The sequence below is a fragment of the Saimiri boliviensis genome, chromosome 10 (genome assembly GCF_048565385.1).
Source record: "Saimiri boliviensis isolate mSaiBol1 chromosome 10, mSaiBol1.pri, whole genome shotgun sequence".
NCBI classification, from domain to species: Eukaryota; Metazoa; Chordata; class Mammalia; order Primates; family Cebidae; genus Saimiri; species Saimiri boliviensis.
The window spans coordinates 84,915,726-84,934,447 of NC_133458.1; the positions used below are offsets into that span (position 1 = coordinate 84,915,726).

The following is an 18,722-nucleotide window of genomic DNA, read 5'->3' on the forward strand; positions in this document are numbered from 1 at the left end:
GATGATATCTTATATATGCCAAGTTTCAGTCTAGATATAAGTATTTATTTTATATTTATAACTCTGATACTTAGGCATTTTGACATGGTGCTATTTTATCATAATAAAAATATATCTAAGACAAGACCAGTAAATGTAAGGTCAAGCAGATGTCCTGTGTTGGCCTTATTAAAACAGGTAGATGTTGTGTTCTGACTAGCAAGGCATGAGTATAATTATGCTCAAATGCCAGATCTGAACAAATGGTGAGCTTTCATTAGTTTTTGGAAAAAAATTTGACTGTTTTGAGTAGTATCTGTTTTATTCCTTTTCTGACATAATTTACTAACATGAATGCTATATATTCTCTGAAATCCTTATGATTTATACCCATTCCCTGCCCCCAACTGTCCATCCACAGCAAACTTAGAGAGTATATTCTTTCATGCCTGTGGTCACATACAAACATAGCATGTGTATGTGTGTGTGTGTGTGAACGTGTTTCTTGTAAAGTGTCCCTGAAGGCAGTTATAATGTAGAACTATTTTGCTCACTATTGAAAAACAGATATATTTTGAGAAGGAAATTAATTAGAAGAACAATTCTTTACAGGTGTGTATATTCCAAAAAGCTTACATTTTTAAAGTTATACTTCATGTTCTCAAACAACAAACAGATACTTTATATTATCTGTATTCTAATGTAATTCTATCCATGGCTTACTTGTGAGCAAATTAAATGTTAAGCATAATTAGACAAGGGCCATTTACCCACTTCTGACTTTTTGCTCTACCTGTTTCTTCTAGTATACCTCTTCCTCCCCTTATTTGAGGCACTGCGCATCTTCTCAGGACCTTCTCCATTGATACCTTGAGGGTAGCGGTCATTTAAATACTATCAGCTCTCTTTTATATGGAAGACATACTATGAGATGAACTCCATACCAGCATTCTTATGTATATTATCCCTTCAGCCTTAACAACGCACTCTTTTTTAGTTCAAGGAAATTAAATTTACAGGGTTGAAGTAGATTGAGCAAGGTGGTAAGGCTGGTGCAGAGCTGGAATCCTGACGTAGGTTTTGTGACACAAAAGCCTGTCCTGAACCATTTGTGCTTAAAATTTCAGTCCAGGAAACCAGCATTTCCTAATTTTATTTTTATCTAAAAGTAGGAAATTCACAATTAAAAGCAAGGCAAACAAACGAACATTTAAAAAAAAAAAAAAAGGGTGAACTTATTTTTCTTTTGTACTGCTTTAGATTTGCCAGTATGAAGAAATCCCCTTTCCCAACCCTGCTTCCCAACTTTCCACACATGGCCCTCCTTCCAGTTACTCACTTGGCAGTCTTTGTACGTGGACCTGATGGTGAGACATTCAGATATCCTGTTGGATTATAAGGTTTCCCAAATGGTGCAGAGTGAATGCATTACAGAGCCAACTACAGCCAGGCCACACTTCATTCCTTTCTCGCATGTTGTCACATTGCCATTGTTTTAGATTGGAGAAACATTTTCTCACAGAAGTTCTGGGCAAGCCTGAAGCTGGAAGTTACTGACTTCATCAGGTTCAACTGAAATGCAGATGTTGGCATCTCATCTATGGGTGGTTTGGAAAATGCCTTGTTTTAAGTTTTGAAAAATGGATGAGTAGAAACTTGAACTGGGCTTTCATTTAGGAAAGTAGGCATTACTGTTGTCAGGTTTAATTTCTCTCCATCCATTTGACAGCTTGTTTCCATGCAGGGTCTTTTAATCACCAATTTAGGATTACATTTTGCCCTTTACATGGATAGTATGTCCAAAAACTTTAGCAAGCAATGAAAGGCAGTCTTAATTTTATAACAGTAAAAAGCCTTCTAGATTATTTATGTATCTATAGAGGTTTATAAAAGAAACTTTGACTTTACCCTTAAATCGATGTTATTTTGAGATAACTGGCCTAATATAAATAGATTCTTTTAAATATGTAATGGTCTCCACAAAAATCAACTTATACAATACCAGCTTATATCATCACAAGGAATTTATAAAGATGTATTTCACTAAATAATTACAAGTTGATGGTTTATAATATACAGAAAGTGGCTTGTTTTCTATTATTAGACGTGATGAAATCCTCTGTTTGGAAATGAAACTAAATGACCATTTCAGTGGATTAATGTGCAGCATTCATAAACATTCCCAGTGCTGCTTTCATAACTTGGAGACCAAGGGAAGGGACCTAGACCTTTCCTTTTCACTCTGCACTGTGGATCTAGTCAGACACGCTTTTACTGAATGAGAAAAACAATAGTTTGACATGACTCCGAGGTAAGAAAAGAGGGGGAAGAAAAATATCTGGGGAATTAAACCACGTGAGTTGTTGGACTGATGTTGACTCTAGGCAGTTCAAAGGGAAAGGGAACCTAAATAATTTGGTTGTTTCCTAACCTTGACAAGTAGTTTCATGTGACAGAATGAAAAAATTAAGTCTTGCTAAGGAATTTTTAATATAGTTAAGTGATTTGTAGACATGAAAACTGCCAGTGGGTAGCAGTCTCTCTCTTTTTTTTTTTTTAACATATTTTGGTAGCTTGCAAGTTTCTGGTTTTAGTTCTTCTTTTCCTGTATTTTTCAGTTGTTCTTCTAACTACTTATGAAATCAGGAACTATAGTGACCCTGAAATGTCATCTGGTCTAGAGTACTTCCCTTCCTGCAGGCAGAATTGCATCCAGAGCTATGATCTCTTATCTTAAATGTACTGCTACTCTCTTGCTATTAACCTAGTTGTATCAGCTAGCAATATAAACTACTACAACAGTCTCCAGTCATGGAGTAATTGATGATGTTCCACAAAGACTTATCTATTAACAACCATTATACTTCATTCTGGAAATGAAAATAAAGAAGGCATGTTCTTTCCCTTAAGTGGCTCAAAGACCTGTAAACAGATCATTATCATCAAATATGATTCTATAAAATGCATAGCTCATGTGAATTGCAAATCTATAATGCTTGATAGATTTTTCAGGAGGTTTCTGAGGTCTTGCACAATTATTTGTTTTGCAAGATTGGTCAAGATATTTAACCTTTTTGTTTAATAATTCCATAATTGGCAAATTTTAGAGGTTTATATAGACGATTACATGAGAGAACGTATCTAAAAGTGCTTTGTAAACATGGTAAGCACTACTGAAATCTTACACAATATTTATATTCTTCCAAATCTTGGCTGTTGTGAGCAGTGCTGTGACAAACATGGGAGTGCAGATATCTCTTTGATACTCTGATTTCTTTTCTTTTAGGTATATACCTAGCAGTAGGATTACTGAATCATATGGTAGTTCTATTTCTATGTTTTTGAGGAAGCTCTAGACTGTTCTCCATAGTGGCTGTACTAATTTACATTCCCACCAACAGCTTATGAGGGTTCCCCTTTCTCCACTTGCTCACCTGCATTCATTACTGTCCATATTTTGGATAAAAGCATTTTAAGTGGGGTGAGATGATGTCTCATTGTAATTTTGATTTTCATTTCTCTGATGGTCACTAATGTTCAACATTTTTTCATACAGTGTTGGACATTCATATATCTTCTTTTGAGAAAAGGCCATTCAGATCTTTTGCCCATTTTAAAATCAGATTATTAGATTTTTTCTCTATTGAGTTGTTTGAGTTCCACATATATCCTGGTTATTAATCCCTTGTCAGAGGGGTAATTCACAAATATTTTCTCCCATCCTGTGAGTTGTCTTCTCATTTTGCTGATTGTTTCCTTTGTTGGTCACTGTGTTTAATTGGGCTTGCCCTGCTTTCCAGTTTGCCAAAGTAAGGAATTGATCAATGTGGGAAAGGGAGATGCTTATGAGTTAGAAGAGGGTGATTCACTGGTTTTAGATTTTGTCTATTTTGAGACCCACTCCAAAACCATCAATGATCAGCAAAGAAAACAAGGATGCCTTTCCTCACTGTGCCTTTATTTTCTATTCTTAAACAGAAAAGGAGGAAAACTTGAACAGAAACTGTACTGTCAACTGAAGATCCTAAAAATTATCAGGGAAAAAAAAATGCTGTTACGTAATTTTTAAAGGACATGAAATGATGTAGTGCTATAAAAGAAAGGAAAACTGCTTATTTGTGTCCTAGTTAAGAATACTGCTTCCCTGCCCCCAACCAAGAAATCTTATTTAAGGATTCCACACTCTTGCTGAAGATTGTATGTTTTGAAAATTCAGTCTTCCCATTTCTACTTTTGCCTCCATAAATCCAGTCTTCCATAGCAGCCAAAATGATCATTTCTAAATGCAAACCAAATCATATTATGGTTAAAATACCCTAGTTGTTCCTTCTTGTTTGTAGGATAAAATCCAAACACTTTTACTGGCCTGCAAGGATGTCATGATCCAATTCTTGCCCCCTCCCACTGCCTTCATCTCCTGCTCCCTTCCCTCACTCTCTGAGCTCCAGCCACACTGGCCCCCTCTCCTATCTTTGGGGAATCTCATTTCACCTCCAGGAGTTGCAGCAGCCACTGTCTTGTATGGAAAGCTCAACCTCCAGGTCTTCTCATGGTTTGATGGTGTTTTGGGGCTCTGTCTAAGCTCATAGCTCACCTCTTCAGAGGGGCTTTTATTGCCCATCCAATACTCACCTGCTCACCTTCCTCCATCGTTCCCTATCATTTCATTTTTCAGTTGCTAATTTTCTGCCTCCCCTACTGTGTGCTTGGATCTTGCTTGATTCACCATTCTCTTCCCAAGGCCTGGCATATAGTAAATGCTCAATAAAAAATTGTTGGAAGAATGAAAAAATGAGTGGGCAATGTTCTCAAACTAGTTGGAACAAACCTTTGGTTTCCTTCCCAAAAGGGAATACTTACTGAAGTTAACTGAAATATTACGAAGTTTTGAGAGCCAAGGGGAAAAAAAAATGAGTTGCAGGCATGGTTTTGGACAATCATTTAGAGTTAAAGGATGAATCAGTATTTATTAAAAAATTCACTTGGTGCTTAGATTAATTCTGAAGCTTTTTACTAGGGCTTAGAAATGGTATTTTTCCTTTTAGACTTCAATTTGTATGCATAATGAACCAATATTTAAAAAATCTTCCTTCTCTTGTTAATTTTGGTTCATCTGATTATTTTTCTAAAATGCACAGAAGTGAAATGACATGGAATATTATTTTGGCTTGAGGTTGGAGTTCTACTCCAAGTAGACCTCTCAATTTGAAAGTCCTCCAAGCTCTGCATGTTGTTTTTGAGGACAGTTGGTCCATACCTAATCTATTTGTGAATTGAGACTGAATTTTATCATTATTTTTAAATCTAGTTTCCTTGGAGCTTAAGGGAAAGGTTTTATCTTCCCAAGGAAGAATGTTACATGTATTTAAAAGGAAAAAAACAAAAGGGAAAACAACAACAATTTGTGCTATTGCCATTCCCCAAGGACAATCTGTCTGAAAATCTGAGGCAAAGAAAGCAAGTGATGAGTTGCATTGAAGGTCATTCTGCATAGTTTAATAATCATATTCAAACACTTGGATTTAATGGTGTATTGACAATGTCAGAAAATCAGAGTCTATCAGGAACCAATTTGCTCTTTATATGATCCTGTTCTTACATTGATATTTTGTATCTAAAGATATTTGTTGGGATTCAAAGGATTTCTGTGGGAAACATTAAAATTACAGAATTTAGGCATATTTTATTTAAAATTACTTATGCTTATAGTGACTTATAGACATATCAAGTAATGTAACTGACATAGAAGTGAACTTAAAGTGCTAACATGTGAAGATTAGTGACATAGTCTTTAAATACTATTTGATGAATTTTTCATTTGTGCCAACAGAATCTATGATATTAAACATGAAATGTTAGACACTGAAATTTTGGATTTGCTATAATTATGACCTGAGCAGGGATTGATAAGAATTGAAGTTTAGTTGTAATCCTTGAAGATGTTCAAAATTTGGATAAATTACCATGCTATCTGATGCACAGAACGTCTATTTGAGTATATATAAGTGCATGGTGTGTGTTACAAACCCAGAATGGTTATAGACTGTTCATGGCATGCTTAGTGATGGGCACAATTGTTGTATAGTAGCATGGAGAATAGAGAGACAGCCTGACAGATGAGTACGAGCACAAACAAAAAGCAAAGGAGAAGCTGTGCAGCTGCCCTCTTCTTCATCTCTGCTGGGTTCCCCACCGAAGTAACTCACCTGGTGTCAGACGAGTGGCACACAGTGTGTTTTACAGATGAGGCCTCAGCAGAGATTCACACAGGCTTGCACATTTATCTGTCCCACAGATGTTTTGTCTTCTGTTTGCTAGCCAGCAAGGTAACAGCTCGACTTTGCTAGGGGATCACCTCCAGATGTTCAACCAGAGAGACCCTGCCACCCCACTGAGAGTAAGCAGACATCTCCTTACTACATCTGAAGGCACTCAGTGGCAGTACAAATTAGACAAGGGTTAGCCCATACCAGCTTTGCAGTGGTCATATCTGTAGTTGAGAAACACATAGAAAACAACAAATTCCAAACTCTCCCTTTCCTAGTAAATAGTCGGAAATCTACAAATAGCACTAAGTAACTTTTTATTTTAAATATAGAAAATAATTCAAATCTGGCAGGCAAGAATTTCTCTTTGACTTTTGTTTGTAAATTTTCCTTGCTGAAGTTAATTGAAAATTTTTCCACTCTGACAAATTTGACTGTTCAAACAAAAAAAAGGCTTAGATACCTAAAATAAAATAACAAGTGTAGATTAACTCCCTCTCTGCATTTATATTTTGCAACACTGGCTCCAGATGTCCAATTTGTCTTTTTTGTATTTTGTAAATCTTTACAAAGAGCATATTTTATTTTAGAGAAGATGAAAAGGGGATAGTTATTGCTCCTGTAGACATTGATTTTGTTCTATAACTTAGGAGAAAAGTGTCAAAGCATTGTTACTAAGTATTAATAATTTTTCCAGAAACTTATGAAGCACCAACTAGGTGTCATGTAAGGTATTAGGTACTGGGATATAAAATGATTAAAAACATAAAGCTCATGCCCCATGAGATTTATATTACAGTTGGGGGGAGAACTAGATTGCAAACAAAGATAGGGATATGCTAGACAATAATAAGGACTCTAAAGAATATATATTAGTGAGATAATAACAGAGTTAAAATATGATAAGAAGGAGCCAGTCAGTCATGTAAAGATTTGAGGGAGTAGAGAGAGCACAGCATAGACTCAGGCCTTGTGGGTGAGCAAACAGAGGCCAGGGTAGCTGGAGGATATGAAAAAGAGAAGACAAGCTCCTAACCAAGATCAGATAAGTCCGTGGGACCAGGTTGTAGAAAGTCTGTGGACCATGGTAAGAGGTTTGAATTTTATTAATAGGAAGTCAGTGGGAGATTCTAAGCAAAGAGTTAATGTTACTAAAATTATATGTTAAAAAGAATTATTAGAGCTACTGTAAGAGATAGTACTGTTGAAGGCCAAGAGGGCCATCAGGGAGCCCAGAGTAGGGCCTTTGGGTAGTTTAGGGTGAAAATGATGGTATTTAGGAGCACAGTGGTAGCAGTTTAAATGGAGAAACATGTTAAGATAAAGGCTTTATTTTTGGAGGTTGAGTTGTCAGGGCTTGCTCACAAATTAAATGAAAAAGATGAGCGATATAGAAACAAGGATAAATCCCAAATATTTGGCTCATGCAGTTGGGTAAAGCTGTTTACTCAAATGAGAATGATTGGGTGACCAATACATTTGGGTTAGATGGGAATAAAGGTGATCTTTGAGGTATTTAATGTTTATGGTATCTATTAGATATTCTAGATTTAAGAAAGTTAAGTAAGCAGCTAACTATGCAAGTTTGGAGCTCAGGGGAGAGATTGGAATTGTTTATATTAATCCAGTTGTCATCAGAATATATAGCTATTTCAGAGCAAAACGTGGAGTAGAACGGTAGGCATAAAAAGTTCTAAGTTCCTACTCTTTTTTAAAAACTCACAAATTCATATTTTGCAATCTTAGAGATGGCTTGTCTTTTTTTGGGCATGCGATTCCTTCTTTTAAAAAATAAGCATTTTAAAGAATGTTATTAGATGATTTTCAAGTCCAGCATTTTATATCCATGTGATTTCTACTCACAAGTTACTGTTTATGTCAAGAAACATTTCTTTTACAAACCATGAAGGAATTCTGCTCTTGGAAAAAGTGGAGGTTGCAGTGAGCTGAGATCATGCCACTGCAGTCCAGTCTGGTGACAGGGCAAGACTCTGTCTCAAAAAAAAAAAAAAAAAAAAAAAGTACATATGATAGGTTCCATGAAAATTCAGGGTTATGTTAGTATTAGAGATTTTCTCTAACTTGCTAATTACGGAAAGTTATATTCTAGTAAATTAACACTCAGTTTGTCTGGTATTTGGTTGCAACAGTAATAACAGTCTCTTATTTGCAAAACTGCTATGATTTTGGTCTTATTTCCCTTTCTAAAATCCTTCCTCTTTGCTGCCACCTATTAATATCATATTTAAATGGCCGCTGGATTTGGCATCACTGCAGTCATTATTGACCTTAACAAGAGATTTTGGTTAAATGGTGTGGAGGAAAGCCTATTTGGCTGGATTCTAAAGATCATGTGAATAGAGAAATGAAGATAGTGAAAAGTGATAACTCAAGGAGTTTGATTGGGAAGAGAGGTATGGAATGGTGTGGGTGGGGGAGGAGGTCAAGGAAAGTTTTATTTAAGATGGATGACATTGCTGAAAGTATACTAGTGAGGACATTTCAGCAGAGAGGGGCTATGTGTGATGGAGGGCAGAATGGATAATTGCAGGAGTGGAAGGGATCCAGGGTATAAGGCAAGGAGTTGACTGAGATAGGAGTGCAGACATTTCATTCACTATAACAGCAGGAGAGGGGGATGGGATTGCTTAATAAATGTGCTGGTAGCAGGAGGCTGTTTCTCTTGGGATGCTTCCATTTTCTAAATGAAATGAGACGCAAAGGTGTAATCAGAGAGTGAGGAAAAAGGGGGGTATGTTAGAGATCTGAAGGCAGGGGATGTAGTATGAAACAGTAAATTAACTAGAAAAGTGGAATAGGGTTGCCAGGCAGCACTGAGACCCCATTGGAGGGTGTAGTCATGAATCTGGAGAACACTCAGCATGATCGTAATTTGTTTCCTAGCTCATTCAGCTGCTTGGGTTTAGCAGAAATTTAGTGCTGACCAAGGTTAGACGTCTTATTTGTCCAGTAAAACCCATACTGAAAGGGGCAGGAGCACTGATGGTAATATAAAGGAGTGGTTTTTAATGATGAAGTGTGGAACCTAGTCCATCAAGAAGGGAAGTGAGCAAATGAAGGGGACAATGTGTAGCAAGAATGTGGCTTGGAAAACCCACTAGAATGAGGAATGCTTGTGATCAGAATATTCTGAGGATGAGCCAGAAGAAAGGAATGATGTTTGAAACTGAGATTTAGAGGAAGGTAGTGTTACTTACAAAGATCAGAACTTACTACGTAAGGTCATAATGTTGGGAAATGAGGTAGAGTGGAGGACAAGATCATTGGAGGTTAGGGGGTCAAGACACTGAGAGGCCATGATGTGGCCAGGGATAGGAAGGAGAAGAATCACAACAGAAGAGTCATTTTACTTGGTGGGTGATATTTGTGCGTTCCTCTTAGTTACTATTTCCTGTAATGTTAGACATCCAGAAGCTAGCTAGGGTTCAAAGTCATGTCCCCTCATCCCCACCCCACCTTCCCCAGTAAGCAGGGACTTCTGACATGGCATTTCCTGGACACTGGCTCTCTGGCTTACCTTTTTTTTATCCAGCACTCAGTTCCTATTCCATGACCACACATCCCATATAGTTCTTCCACTATCATCAAGAGGCACTTACTGGCAGACCTTTTGAACACCTCTCTAGGTATCTACTTGACCCCTTAGTATCATTGGTCCACTAGCTGTACTGAGCAATTTCCCATTAACTTTTCAGCTATGCTGTCAGTGAGAGGGAGAGCTTCTACAGCTCAGTGAGCATTTGTCCAGTCTTCTTACAGTTTCTCTGATGGGCTCCTGCAGCCTCCTTCACCTGGCTAATATATTTTCTCAGATAAATCCCTTCTTCCCACAAGCTCCCTTCACCTGCTCTTATTTGTAGTCTGAGGTATGAGTAAGGGTTGCAGCACTGACTGATAGTTTCTCTCTCTCTCTGAGTAATGAATGGATATTTGTTACCCAGTGTCATTATTCTTGACATCCCAGCCAAAACTAGGAAGTTTTCTTTAATACTTTGCTTACTGCATATTCTCTCTTAAACAGCTAATTAAACGGGATCCTACAACTTTGTAGTCAAAATTTAGGATGATTATATTGTCTTTTTTCTCTAGAATCTCAGCAGTGTCCAAAGTATTATGTATTAAAGACAAGAAGAGCTTATTAGTACTCAGAATTGGGACAAAAGTCCTGCAAATAGTTTCCTAAAATATACTGAAAGTCATCTAAACCACTACGAAATGAATGTCCTTCTGACTGCCCAGTAACAGTGGCTGTTAGATGGTAGGCACAAAGAAAATTCATATTCAAATTTCTTCATTTTGATATGAGTTTTGTTTGATATATATGTTCTCTTAGCTTGATCATGTCTGATTTATGTTTGATAATATTTAGGTCTTACATGTGTTTTTCCTAAGTTATATTTTATTTCTCTAGATTCTTACTCTTCACCAAAATGTATTACAAATTGTATCATGCTCTTTAACAGTATCTTTCAGCACTTTACTCTGTATCTCAAACTTGACTGGCCTTTTGGTGACTTAGATGCGCTGGTCTCCTTTTCCAATCCAAGATCCCCACACACCCTGCCTTCTACCAGAAATGCTTTCCACTCTTATTTCCACCCCTCCTTCCCACTCCTCTCACAAGTAACTAACTCCTTTCCATCCTTCATCCTTTGTGTCTAAATTTAAACATAACACTTCCTCAGCCTGACTTTCTTAATAATCCCCATTTCCACTGCTATGCCAAGCAGTATATGCTCTTACAACACCTTGTGTTTCTTTCTTCAAAGCATTTAGCACACTTGAAAATGAGAATAAGTATCTGATGTCTTTCTGAGACACTCACTATAAGCTCCATGAGGGCAGAGCAGTGGCTATTTTTCTAATGCTTAGCATGGTGTCTTGAACATAGTTGGCACTCAGTAAATATTTGTTGGAAAAATGAATGAAAACTCCTAATAAATCTACCTGTAGTGAAAGTGACGGGCTTTGTTAGTGTGTCCAGGGCCATTTGAGGTTGTGTGGACTGCAGAGAAGTCTGTAAGCCTAGAGATGCTGAGGTGTCCATCAAAGTCTGAGTACTCAAGTATTCACATTTTGAAAGACGTATTTTGTGATCATGTGTGAGTAGGAGGTAAGCATGAATTTGACAAATAAAAATCTGCATTCATGTTTATGGTGCTAGTATTGTAAGTGTGCTGCTAGTTATTACAATAATTGGCATGTTGCTTACCTAGACACTGACTTAGCAGAAAACTAACAACTCTTAAAAATACAGTTTAAGATCTACAGTTGATTTAGTCCACAGGGCCATTGTGAAGTAAAACAAATGGCCAATTTAAGGTGAAATAATCTTGAAACTTTTCCCCATTTATTGAGCTTTCATCTTATGATATTTTGCTATTGTTTAAGTTAGGCATATTGTCAGTTAACTTTTAAAATCAATAAGCAGTTAATTGATTGACTTCTGAAGGTTGAGTTCAATCTAATTTATAAAATAAACAATGATAAACAATGATTTTTAAATTAAGTAATTTTCTTATTTTCTATTATTTAATTTCCATTGAGTCTGTCATAAAATATTTTGTTAAATTTTAAAAAAATCATATACCTTTTTAAAGTTCAGAATATCAAAATGAATATTTCTGTGTCCTACAAATATATATAAGAAGGTGTTTTATCATTTGACTATGATTACTCTGTATAGATACAAGAAAATTAGATAGACAAAGACTATGAGCATTTGTATTCTCGCTTTTATAGACAGCATTTAACATTTGTTGAAAATGATACTGACAACGCTTTTTTATTACCCCCTTTTATCTTTTGAGAAAAGTATTATTACCAGGTTCAGCTTTCAAAACCTGTCCTTTTGAAAGTTTCAGGATTTCCATGGATAGTTTATTTAACTTTTTCTACACCATGTTCTAACTGCATTAAAGAGTGATCCATTAAGGGTGAAAAAAAAAAACCCAACACTTAAAGATCTTATTCCCTGCCTACCAGATGTACAATATGGAATGATGGTACTACTTCAGATTTAGTATTACTGAGGAAGCTTGTTGCCTACAAGTTCATTCTGAAATTTATGTTCAGTGATTAGAAATCACAGTGTACGAGTTACTAGAAATCAAAGTGTGATTTTCTTCTCTGTTACCATCAAGAACTATTGAATTTTGAACCCCTGAACACTCTCTTCTAGCTGCTTTCGAAATCTATTGAACAACTGAAGCAACCAGGCAGTCACCTTGAGGAAGCAGAGGAAGAGCTTCAGGGGGACCAGGCGATGCAGGAAGACAGAGCGCCCTCTAGTGGCAACAGCACTAGGAGCGACAGCAGTGCTTGTGTGGATGACACAGTGGGACAAGTTGGGGCTGTGAAGGTCAAGGAGGAACCAGTGGACAGTGATGAAGATGCTCAGATCCAAGAAATGGAATCTGGGGAGCAGGCTGCTTTTATGCAACAGGTAATAGGCAAAGATTTAGCTCCAGGATTTGTAATTAAAGTCATTATCTGAACATGAAATGCATTACGGTTTTGGTAAATGGATATGATTTCCTATCAGTTTATATTTCTGGATGATTTGAGTTCAGTGTTTAAGGATTCGAACTAATGCAGATATATGTATGTATCTATATAGAGGTCTCTCTATATTAGTATCTCTGTGTAGATATCAGGGTTTTATTGAAAATCCACTGGTAAGGAAATACCTGTTACACTAAAAGTATGATACATAATATACAAGCAATTAATAGGCTTTAAATTTATCCCAAAGCCTGCTACACCAATTACTTCAAGGAAAACGAATTCACACTGTTATTTTTAGTTTATGTGTTGAGATCAGTGACTGCTGGATAGTCTCCCAGTCTGATCAATGACGCATTCAATTAGTTTTTGATTTTTTTGGAACATGTAGAATTCAATTTTCACATCACTGTACATATTGTATCATACTGTAGTCTTGAACACTGTTAAAAGTAGTCTGCCCTTTCCTTCCTCTCTTTTTTTAGTTAAGTAGAAATGTTCTGGTTTCCATGCTAGTAGTCCTAGATTATTGTGTAGGTTGCAATTGAACATATTAGGAATACAGGTGGTTTTAAATATATAGACGCAAATTGCAGCACTACTTTAAATATTAGATTATGTCTCACATAGAGCACTGCTCATTTTACTTTTATTTTGTGTAATTTGATTACACTGTCTATCAAAAAAGAGCAAATGAAGCAGATGCAAATGTTGGTGAGAAGTTATGTGCAGCATTATGGTCCAATCAGATACAGTACTCTATCTACAATTGCAAAAAACACAGTAACAGGATGATATTATCTGATGTCAAGTCAAAATCACTTTTAAAAGAAGAAGATGTATCATATTTTATATTGTCACTAGAATCTCTTAAGTATAATTCCATAATGACACAAACATATACCATAACATTCTGGCAAATAACAATTAGGCAAGATAGGTTTAACAAAAGAATTTACTTGTACATAATGCACCTTCAGAAGGACTATGTCCTTTGATGCTATAAAATACAAACAACTTTGAAGGCAACAGAAGACACTGTTTATTTAAGTCAGTTCTTTGTCAGGTTCCTGCTGTTCTCCTACAGAAAAGTGATTCTGTGAGGCTGAACAGGAAATGCCTTGTGGAAACAGGAAGTCCAAGTGATTCATGTCCTGAGGAATGTAGGAAAAAAAATCTGAGGATAGTGTTTTACTCTTTCTGTTTTTAAACGGCGCTCTATGAATTGATTTATTGTCTAAGAAAATAACACCACAAGTAGGGAAATTGTTACGGAAGCTTTTCACTGGAACATTTCCTTCATATTCCCTTTTGATATGTTTACCTTGTTTTATAGGTTTACTTTTGTTAAGCTAGTTAAAGGTTCGTTGTATTAAGACCCCTTTAATATGGATAATCCAAATTGACATAGAATCTTTGTGAGTTTTTTTTAATTAAAATATTTATATTTCTAAATCCGAGGTATTTCAAGGTGTAGTATCCTATTTCAAAGGAGATACAGCAGTTTTGCCAAATGTAGACATTGTTCAACTGTATGTTATTGGCACGTGTTGTTTACATTTTGCTGTGACATTTAAAAATATTTCTTTAAAAATGTTACTGCTAAAGATACATTATCCTTTTTTAAAAAGTCTCCAGTCAAATTAAATTAACATAACTAGAAGTTAGAAAGTTTAAAACTTTTCCATATAATGAAAGTCCTTCTGATAATTTGACAAATAGCTATAATAGGAACGCTCCCTATAACCAACATATTTTGGTTAGTATATTCCTTCATATTAAAATGACTTTTTGTCAGTTGTTTTGCATTAAAAATATGGCATGCCTAAGATAAAATTGTATATTTTTTCCATCTCATAAATATTCATTTTCTTCAAAGTCTTTTTTCAATCTCATAAAAAAGGGATAGTGCATCTTTTAAAATACATTTTATTTGGGGAGGAACATGTGGCTGAGCAGACTTTTGTATAATATTACTTCAAAGATATGTAATCACAAACAAAAAAAACTATTTTTTATAATGTCATTTGAGAGAGCTTCATCAGTACAGTTGGTGGACGTTAATTGTTTGAATTTGATAGTCTGAATTTAATCAAGAAACTACCTGGAACCAGTGAAAAGGAAAGCTGGACTTAAATAATCTTAGAATTAATTGATAAATGTCTCTTTTAAAATCTACTGTATTTATTATAATTTACACCCTTGAAGGTGATCTCTTGTTTTGTGTTGTAAATATATTGTTTGTATGTTTCCCTTCTTGCCTTCTGTTATAAGTCTCTTCCTTTCTCAAATAAAGTTTTTTTTAAAAGATCCCCTTTTATACACTTGGCTTTGTGTAAACTTGCCGTATTTAATCGAAGTTGAAGCTTGAACACTAGATCTTATATATCAAAATATATCGCCAGTCTTTGTTGAAACAAGAAAATAAAGACATTTTGAGCGGTTATATCTAATATCACTAAAAATAATAAATTCAACAATAATGACTTTCAGGTATTTACATCCAAAATTTTCAAATAGCTAACACATATAAAATTTGCTGCATTTTCCTTTTGCCAGTGTGACCTTTTTCATGATATGTTATCATGTTTGGTATTTAAATTAAAATGTCAACTTCTAAATATAAAACTTCATCTAAATAGATGTTAGTTCCTAACTTTGCTCAACTTAAAAATTATTTTTAAAAAGTTCAACATAATCCCTTGAATATAACACTCAATAAATATTAAAATGAATACTTTTCCAAGTATTGTAATAATTATGTCTATTACAATGAGATCTTGAAGTACAAGTAGAAAGTGACAGCACATAAATTTAAAGAGAAAATAGTAATTAAATGATCTCCCCTTATATGGTAACAATTATCAAAATACCAGTGTGAAGAACAGGAGCCTGATTCAAGTAAAGGAAACTCTATTATAAGTCACATTAGTGTTGCATTAGAGTACTAAGAAATCTGGAGCTGTCATTATTGACTGTTACAGAATAGATTATCATTTTATAGTACCATAAATTTGATAACATAGTCAGAATTGTAGAAATACCATCAGTGCTAATTATAATTTTCTGAAATTTGCCTTTAAACTATAAAATTACAAGGCTAACTTGGTAACAGAGATCCTAAAATAAGAGTTAGATAAGTAAAAAATGTTTTCTAGTATGTATCTGATTTCTGAAGTGTTATATGGTGACTGTTTTAATACAAAGCATCAATCTAACATTAGAAACCTTTTCTTCAGAAAAAATAGTGTTTGCAAACTCTTGGAATAAATAATCATTAGATTTTCTTCTGGCAGTAAAAATTCACCTTCTCATTGGTGAAAGTGGTTGATGAAGTGTAGACTGCTAATTTTGGTAGATCTGAGAAAGACAAACGTCTTTTAGAAATTGTTATATATTGTTTTAGGCTTTTTTCCAAAGGATGTTGAAAAGGAATTCAGACACTAAACATTTTTTTTGAAACCTAGTACTTAACAGATATATAGGTAGGCAACATAGTATTATTTTTAATTTGGCATTTCTTTGTGTTTTTTTTTTCAGTAATTGTACAATTTTGAATAGCTGTACTATGTATAAATTGTGGGTGTACTATTGAAGATTTACAGTGATAAATAATTTGAGGTCTAAAATTTTAACTGTTTATATCAGGAACTTGGAGATGACAAAAAACAAAGTCTGGGACTCTTATTCCCTTTATTATTGATCATCCCTTCATCTCCGTTTTAAGAGGAAAATATAGAAGGCAATCAAAGAATCTGAGCAATACAAAAGATATTGAGAAGGTGACTTCAGTCATGCTAACAATGTATCTACTACATAGGCATAAAATTATTTATATTCTCTTTGTTATATCTCATTTTATAATAACATCTTTGAGGCTATAAACCGAGTTTAGGCAATGCAACCTTCAGGCATCATTTTAATTTACAAAAAGATGTTTACTTTTATCACAAACACAAAATGCACCAGTTACTGTTGCAAACACTATATCTATCTGTTTGCTCATTTGGTCCTCACAATAACCTAATGAAGGAGGTACCATTATCATCCCAATGCAGAGATGAGAGCACTGCAACAGTAAAGTCAAAGTCACCGATTTAGTCACTGATTAAGTCGAAGTTAAAGTCAAGGTCACTGATTTAGGAGGTCTAGCTTTAATTAGAACCCGGGCACTTTTGCATCTGTGGCCCTGTTCTCAGCCTTTACCATTGTACTGTGTTGGTACAACAATTCTTTATATATGCCCCATATGCTTACTTCTGTCAAATTTATTCAATTTGTTATCTCTTGTTATTTGCATTTACCAAACTGTCTTGAATCAATAATCTCTTTTTAATAGTTTCTACAAATTATGAGATTGGTGATTAGTACTTTTTTTTTTCTAATTTTAATGAGGATTACGGTTAGATGAGTGTTCTAATCCTTACACACATTTTGCTCAACTATTTTTAATCGTGAAAGTTGCAGGTTTCTTTTTTTTGACCATAGCCAAGTCCTAGGAAGAAGTGAAACAGAGTGGCTGCACTTGGTTAAGTTTTAGGGGGAAGAAGAAAGGATTTCAGCAGGTGCAGAGCTCTCCTTTACTTCTTGCCTTCATTCCCCAGCCAATGCTAAGAAAGTCTAATTTCAAAGCCATCAGGATGCTGCCTTTTACAGACTTTTTAAACCTATCAAGGATGCACTTGATAATTTTGGCTTAAGTAGTCTGTATAAGACATTGTGGAAGGGAAAAATAGAGACAGTTGTCACGTTTTAGACCTCTTAAGTGGTATTCTAATGAAATGTGCATAACAGTCCTCTTGGGGGAAACAGGTTCTGACCACACCCCTAGAGGTTCTGACTCTGTTGTTCTGACTGGGAGCTCAGTAATCTACATTTTTCAAGCCCTTTGAAGAGGCTGATTCAGAAATACTGTTTTGGAGATGGCCAAGTGCCCTAAACCACTTCCTGAAATCTGGCCTGATTTTTAATACCTTTTACCTAAGATCCTCAGATTCTCTGATTCAGTTTTCAAAATACCCTGTCTTCTATTTTTGTATATTGTTCTCAGCTGCTTTTGCATTTTGACTCAAGTATAGGCTATTCTCACTATATTTACTAGAATTACTTCAATAGGTTCTAAAATATTCACAGTGCTGTGTAGCCAGCCATCACTAGTATCTAATTCCCAAGCACTTTCATTAACCCCAACTCAAAGTATCTTGTACTAACTAAGCAGTCATTCCAGCCCACACTCCTTCTTGCCCCTGACATCCACTAATCTGCTTTATGTCTCTGTGGATTTGCCTATTGTGGATATTTCATATAAATGAAATCATGTGTTATATGCCCTTTTGTGCCTGGCTTCTTTCCTTACACGTAAGATTTTCAGGGTTCATCCACAGCATCAGTACTTCATTCTTAATGGCTGAGGAATATTCCCTTTTATGGTTATATGACTTTTTTTTTGTTCATTCAGCAGTTGGACATAGAGTTTTCACTTTTTGTATATTATGAATAATGCTGTTGTGAACATTCATGTTACAAGTCTTTTGTGTGAAGATATATTTTCACTACTCCTGGGTATACATCTAGGAGTAAAATTTCTGGGTCATATGGTAACTGTTTAACTTTTTGAGTAACTGTCAAACTGTTTTCCACATAGCTGAACTATACTTTCCTGCTAGCAATGTATGAGGGTTCCAGTTTCCCCACATCTTCTTCATTTGTTATTGCCCTGTTTTATTGACGGTAGCCATCAAGTGGGTATGCATTGCTATCATTTTTGCTTTGATTTTTATTTAATTAATGACTAATGATGTTGAGCATCTTTTCATTTGCTACTGACCATTTCTATAACTCCTTAGGGGCAACATCTATTCAAGTCCTTTGCTCATTTTCTAATTGGCTTGCTTGTGTTTTTGTTTTTGAGCTTTAAGTGCCTTCAGATATAAAAGCTTTGGGTACTAGAAC

The 18,722-nt window shown here is 35.3% G+C and overlaps 1 protein-coding gene across 34 annotated transcripts in view; it reads left to right on the forward strand.

The window, feature by feature from the left end:
- The window catches only part of HDAC9 (histone deacetylase 9), a 1,049,458-nt gene that overhangs the window by 574,892 nt on the left and 455,844 nt on the right, over nucleotides 1-18,722 (forward strand). For 18 of the 34 annotated variants that reach the window (XM_074379585.1, XM_074379592.1, XM_039472773.1 and 15 more), the window contains one exon: nucleotides 12,448-15,080. In XM_074379585.1, the coding sequence (XP_074235686.1) occupies nucleotides 12,448-12,762 (315 nt within the window). In that variant the 3' untranslated portion in view covers nucleotides 12,763-15,080. Of the gene's footprint in view, nucleotides 1-12,447; nucleotides 15,081-18,722 lie in introns of those variants that run through there. The other 16 variants (XR_012512159.1, XM_010349341.3, XM_074379572.1 and 13 more) reach the window with 1 other exon arrangement.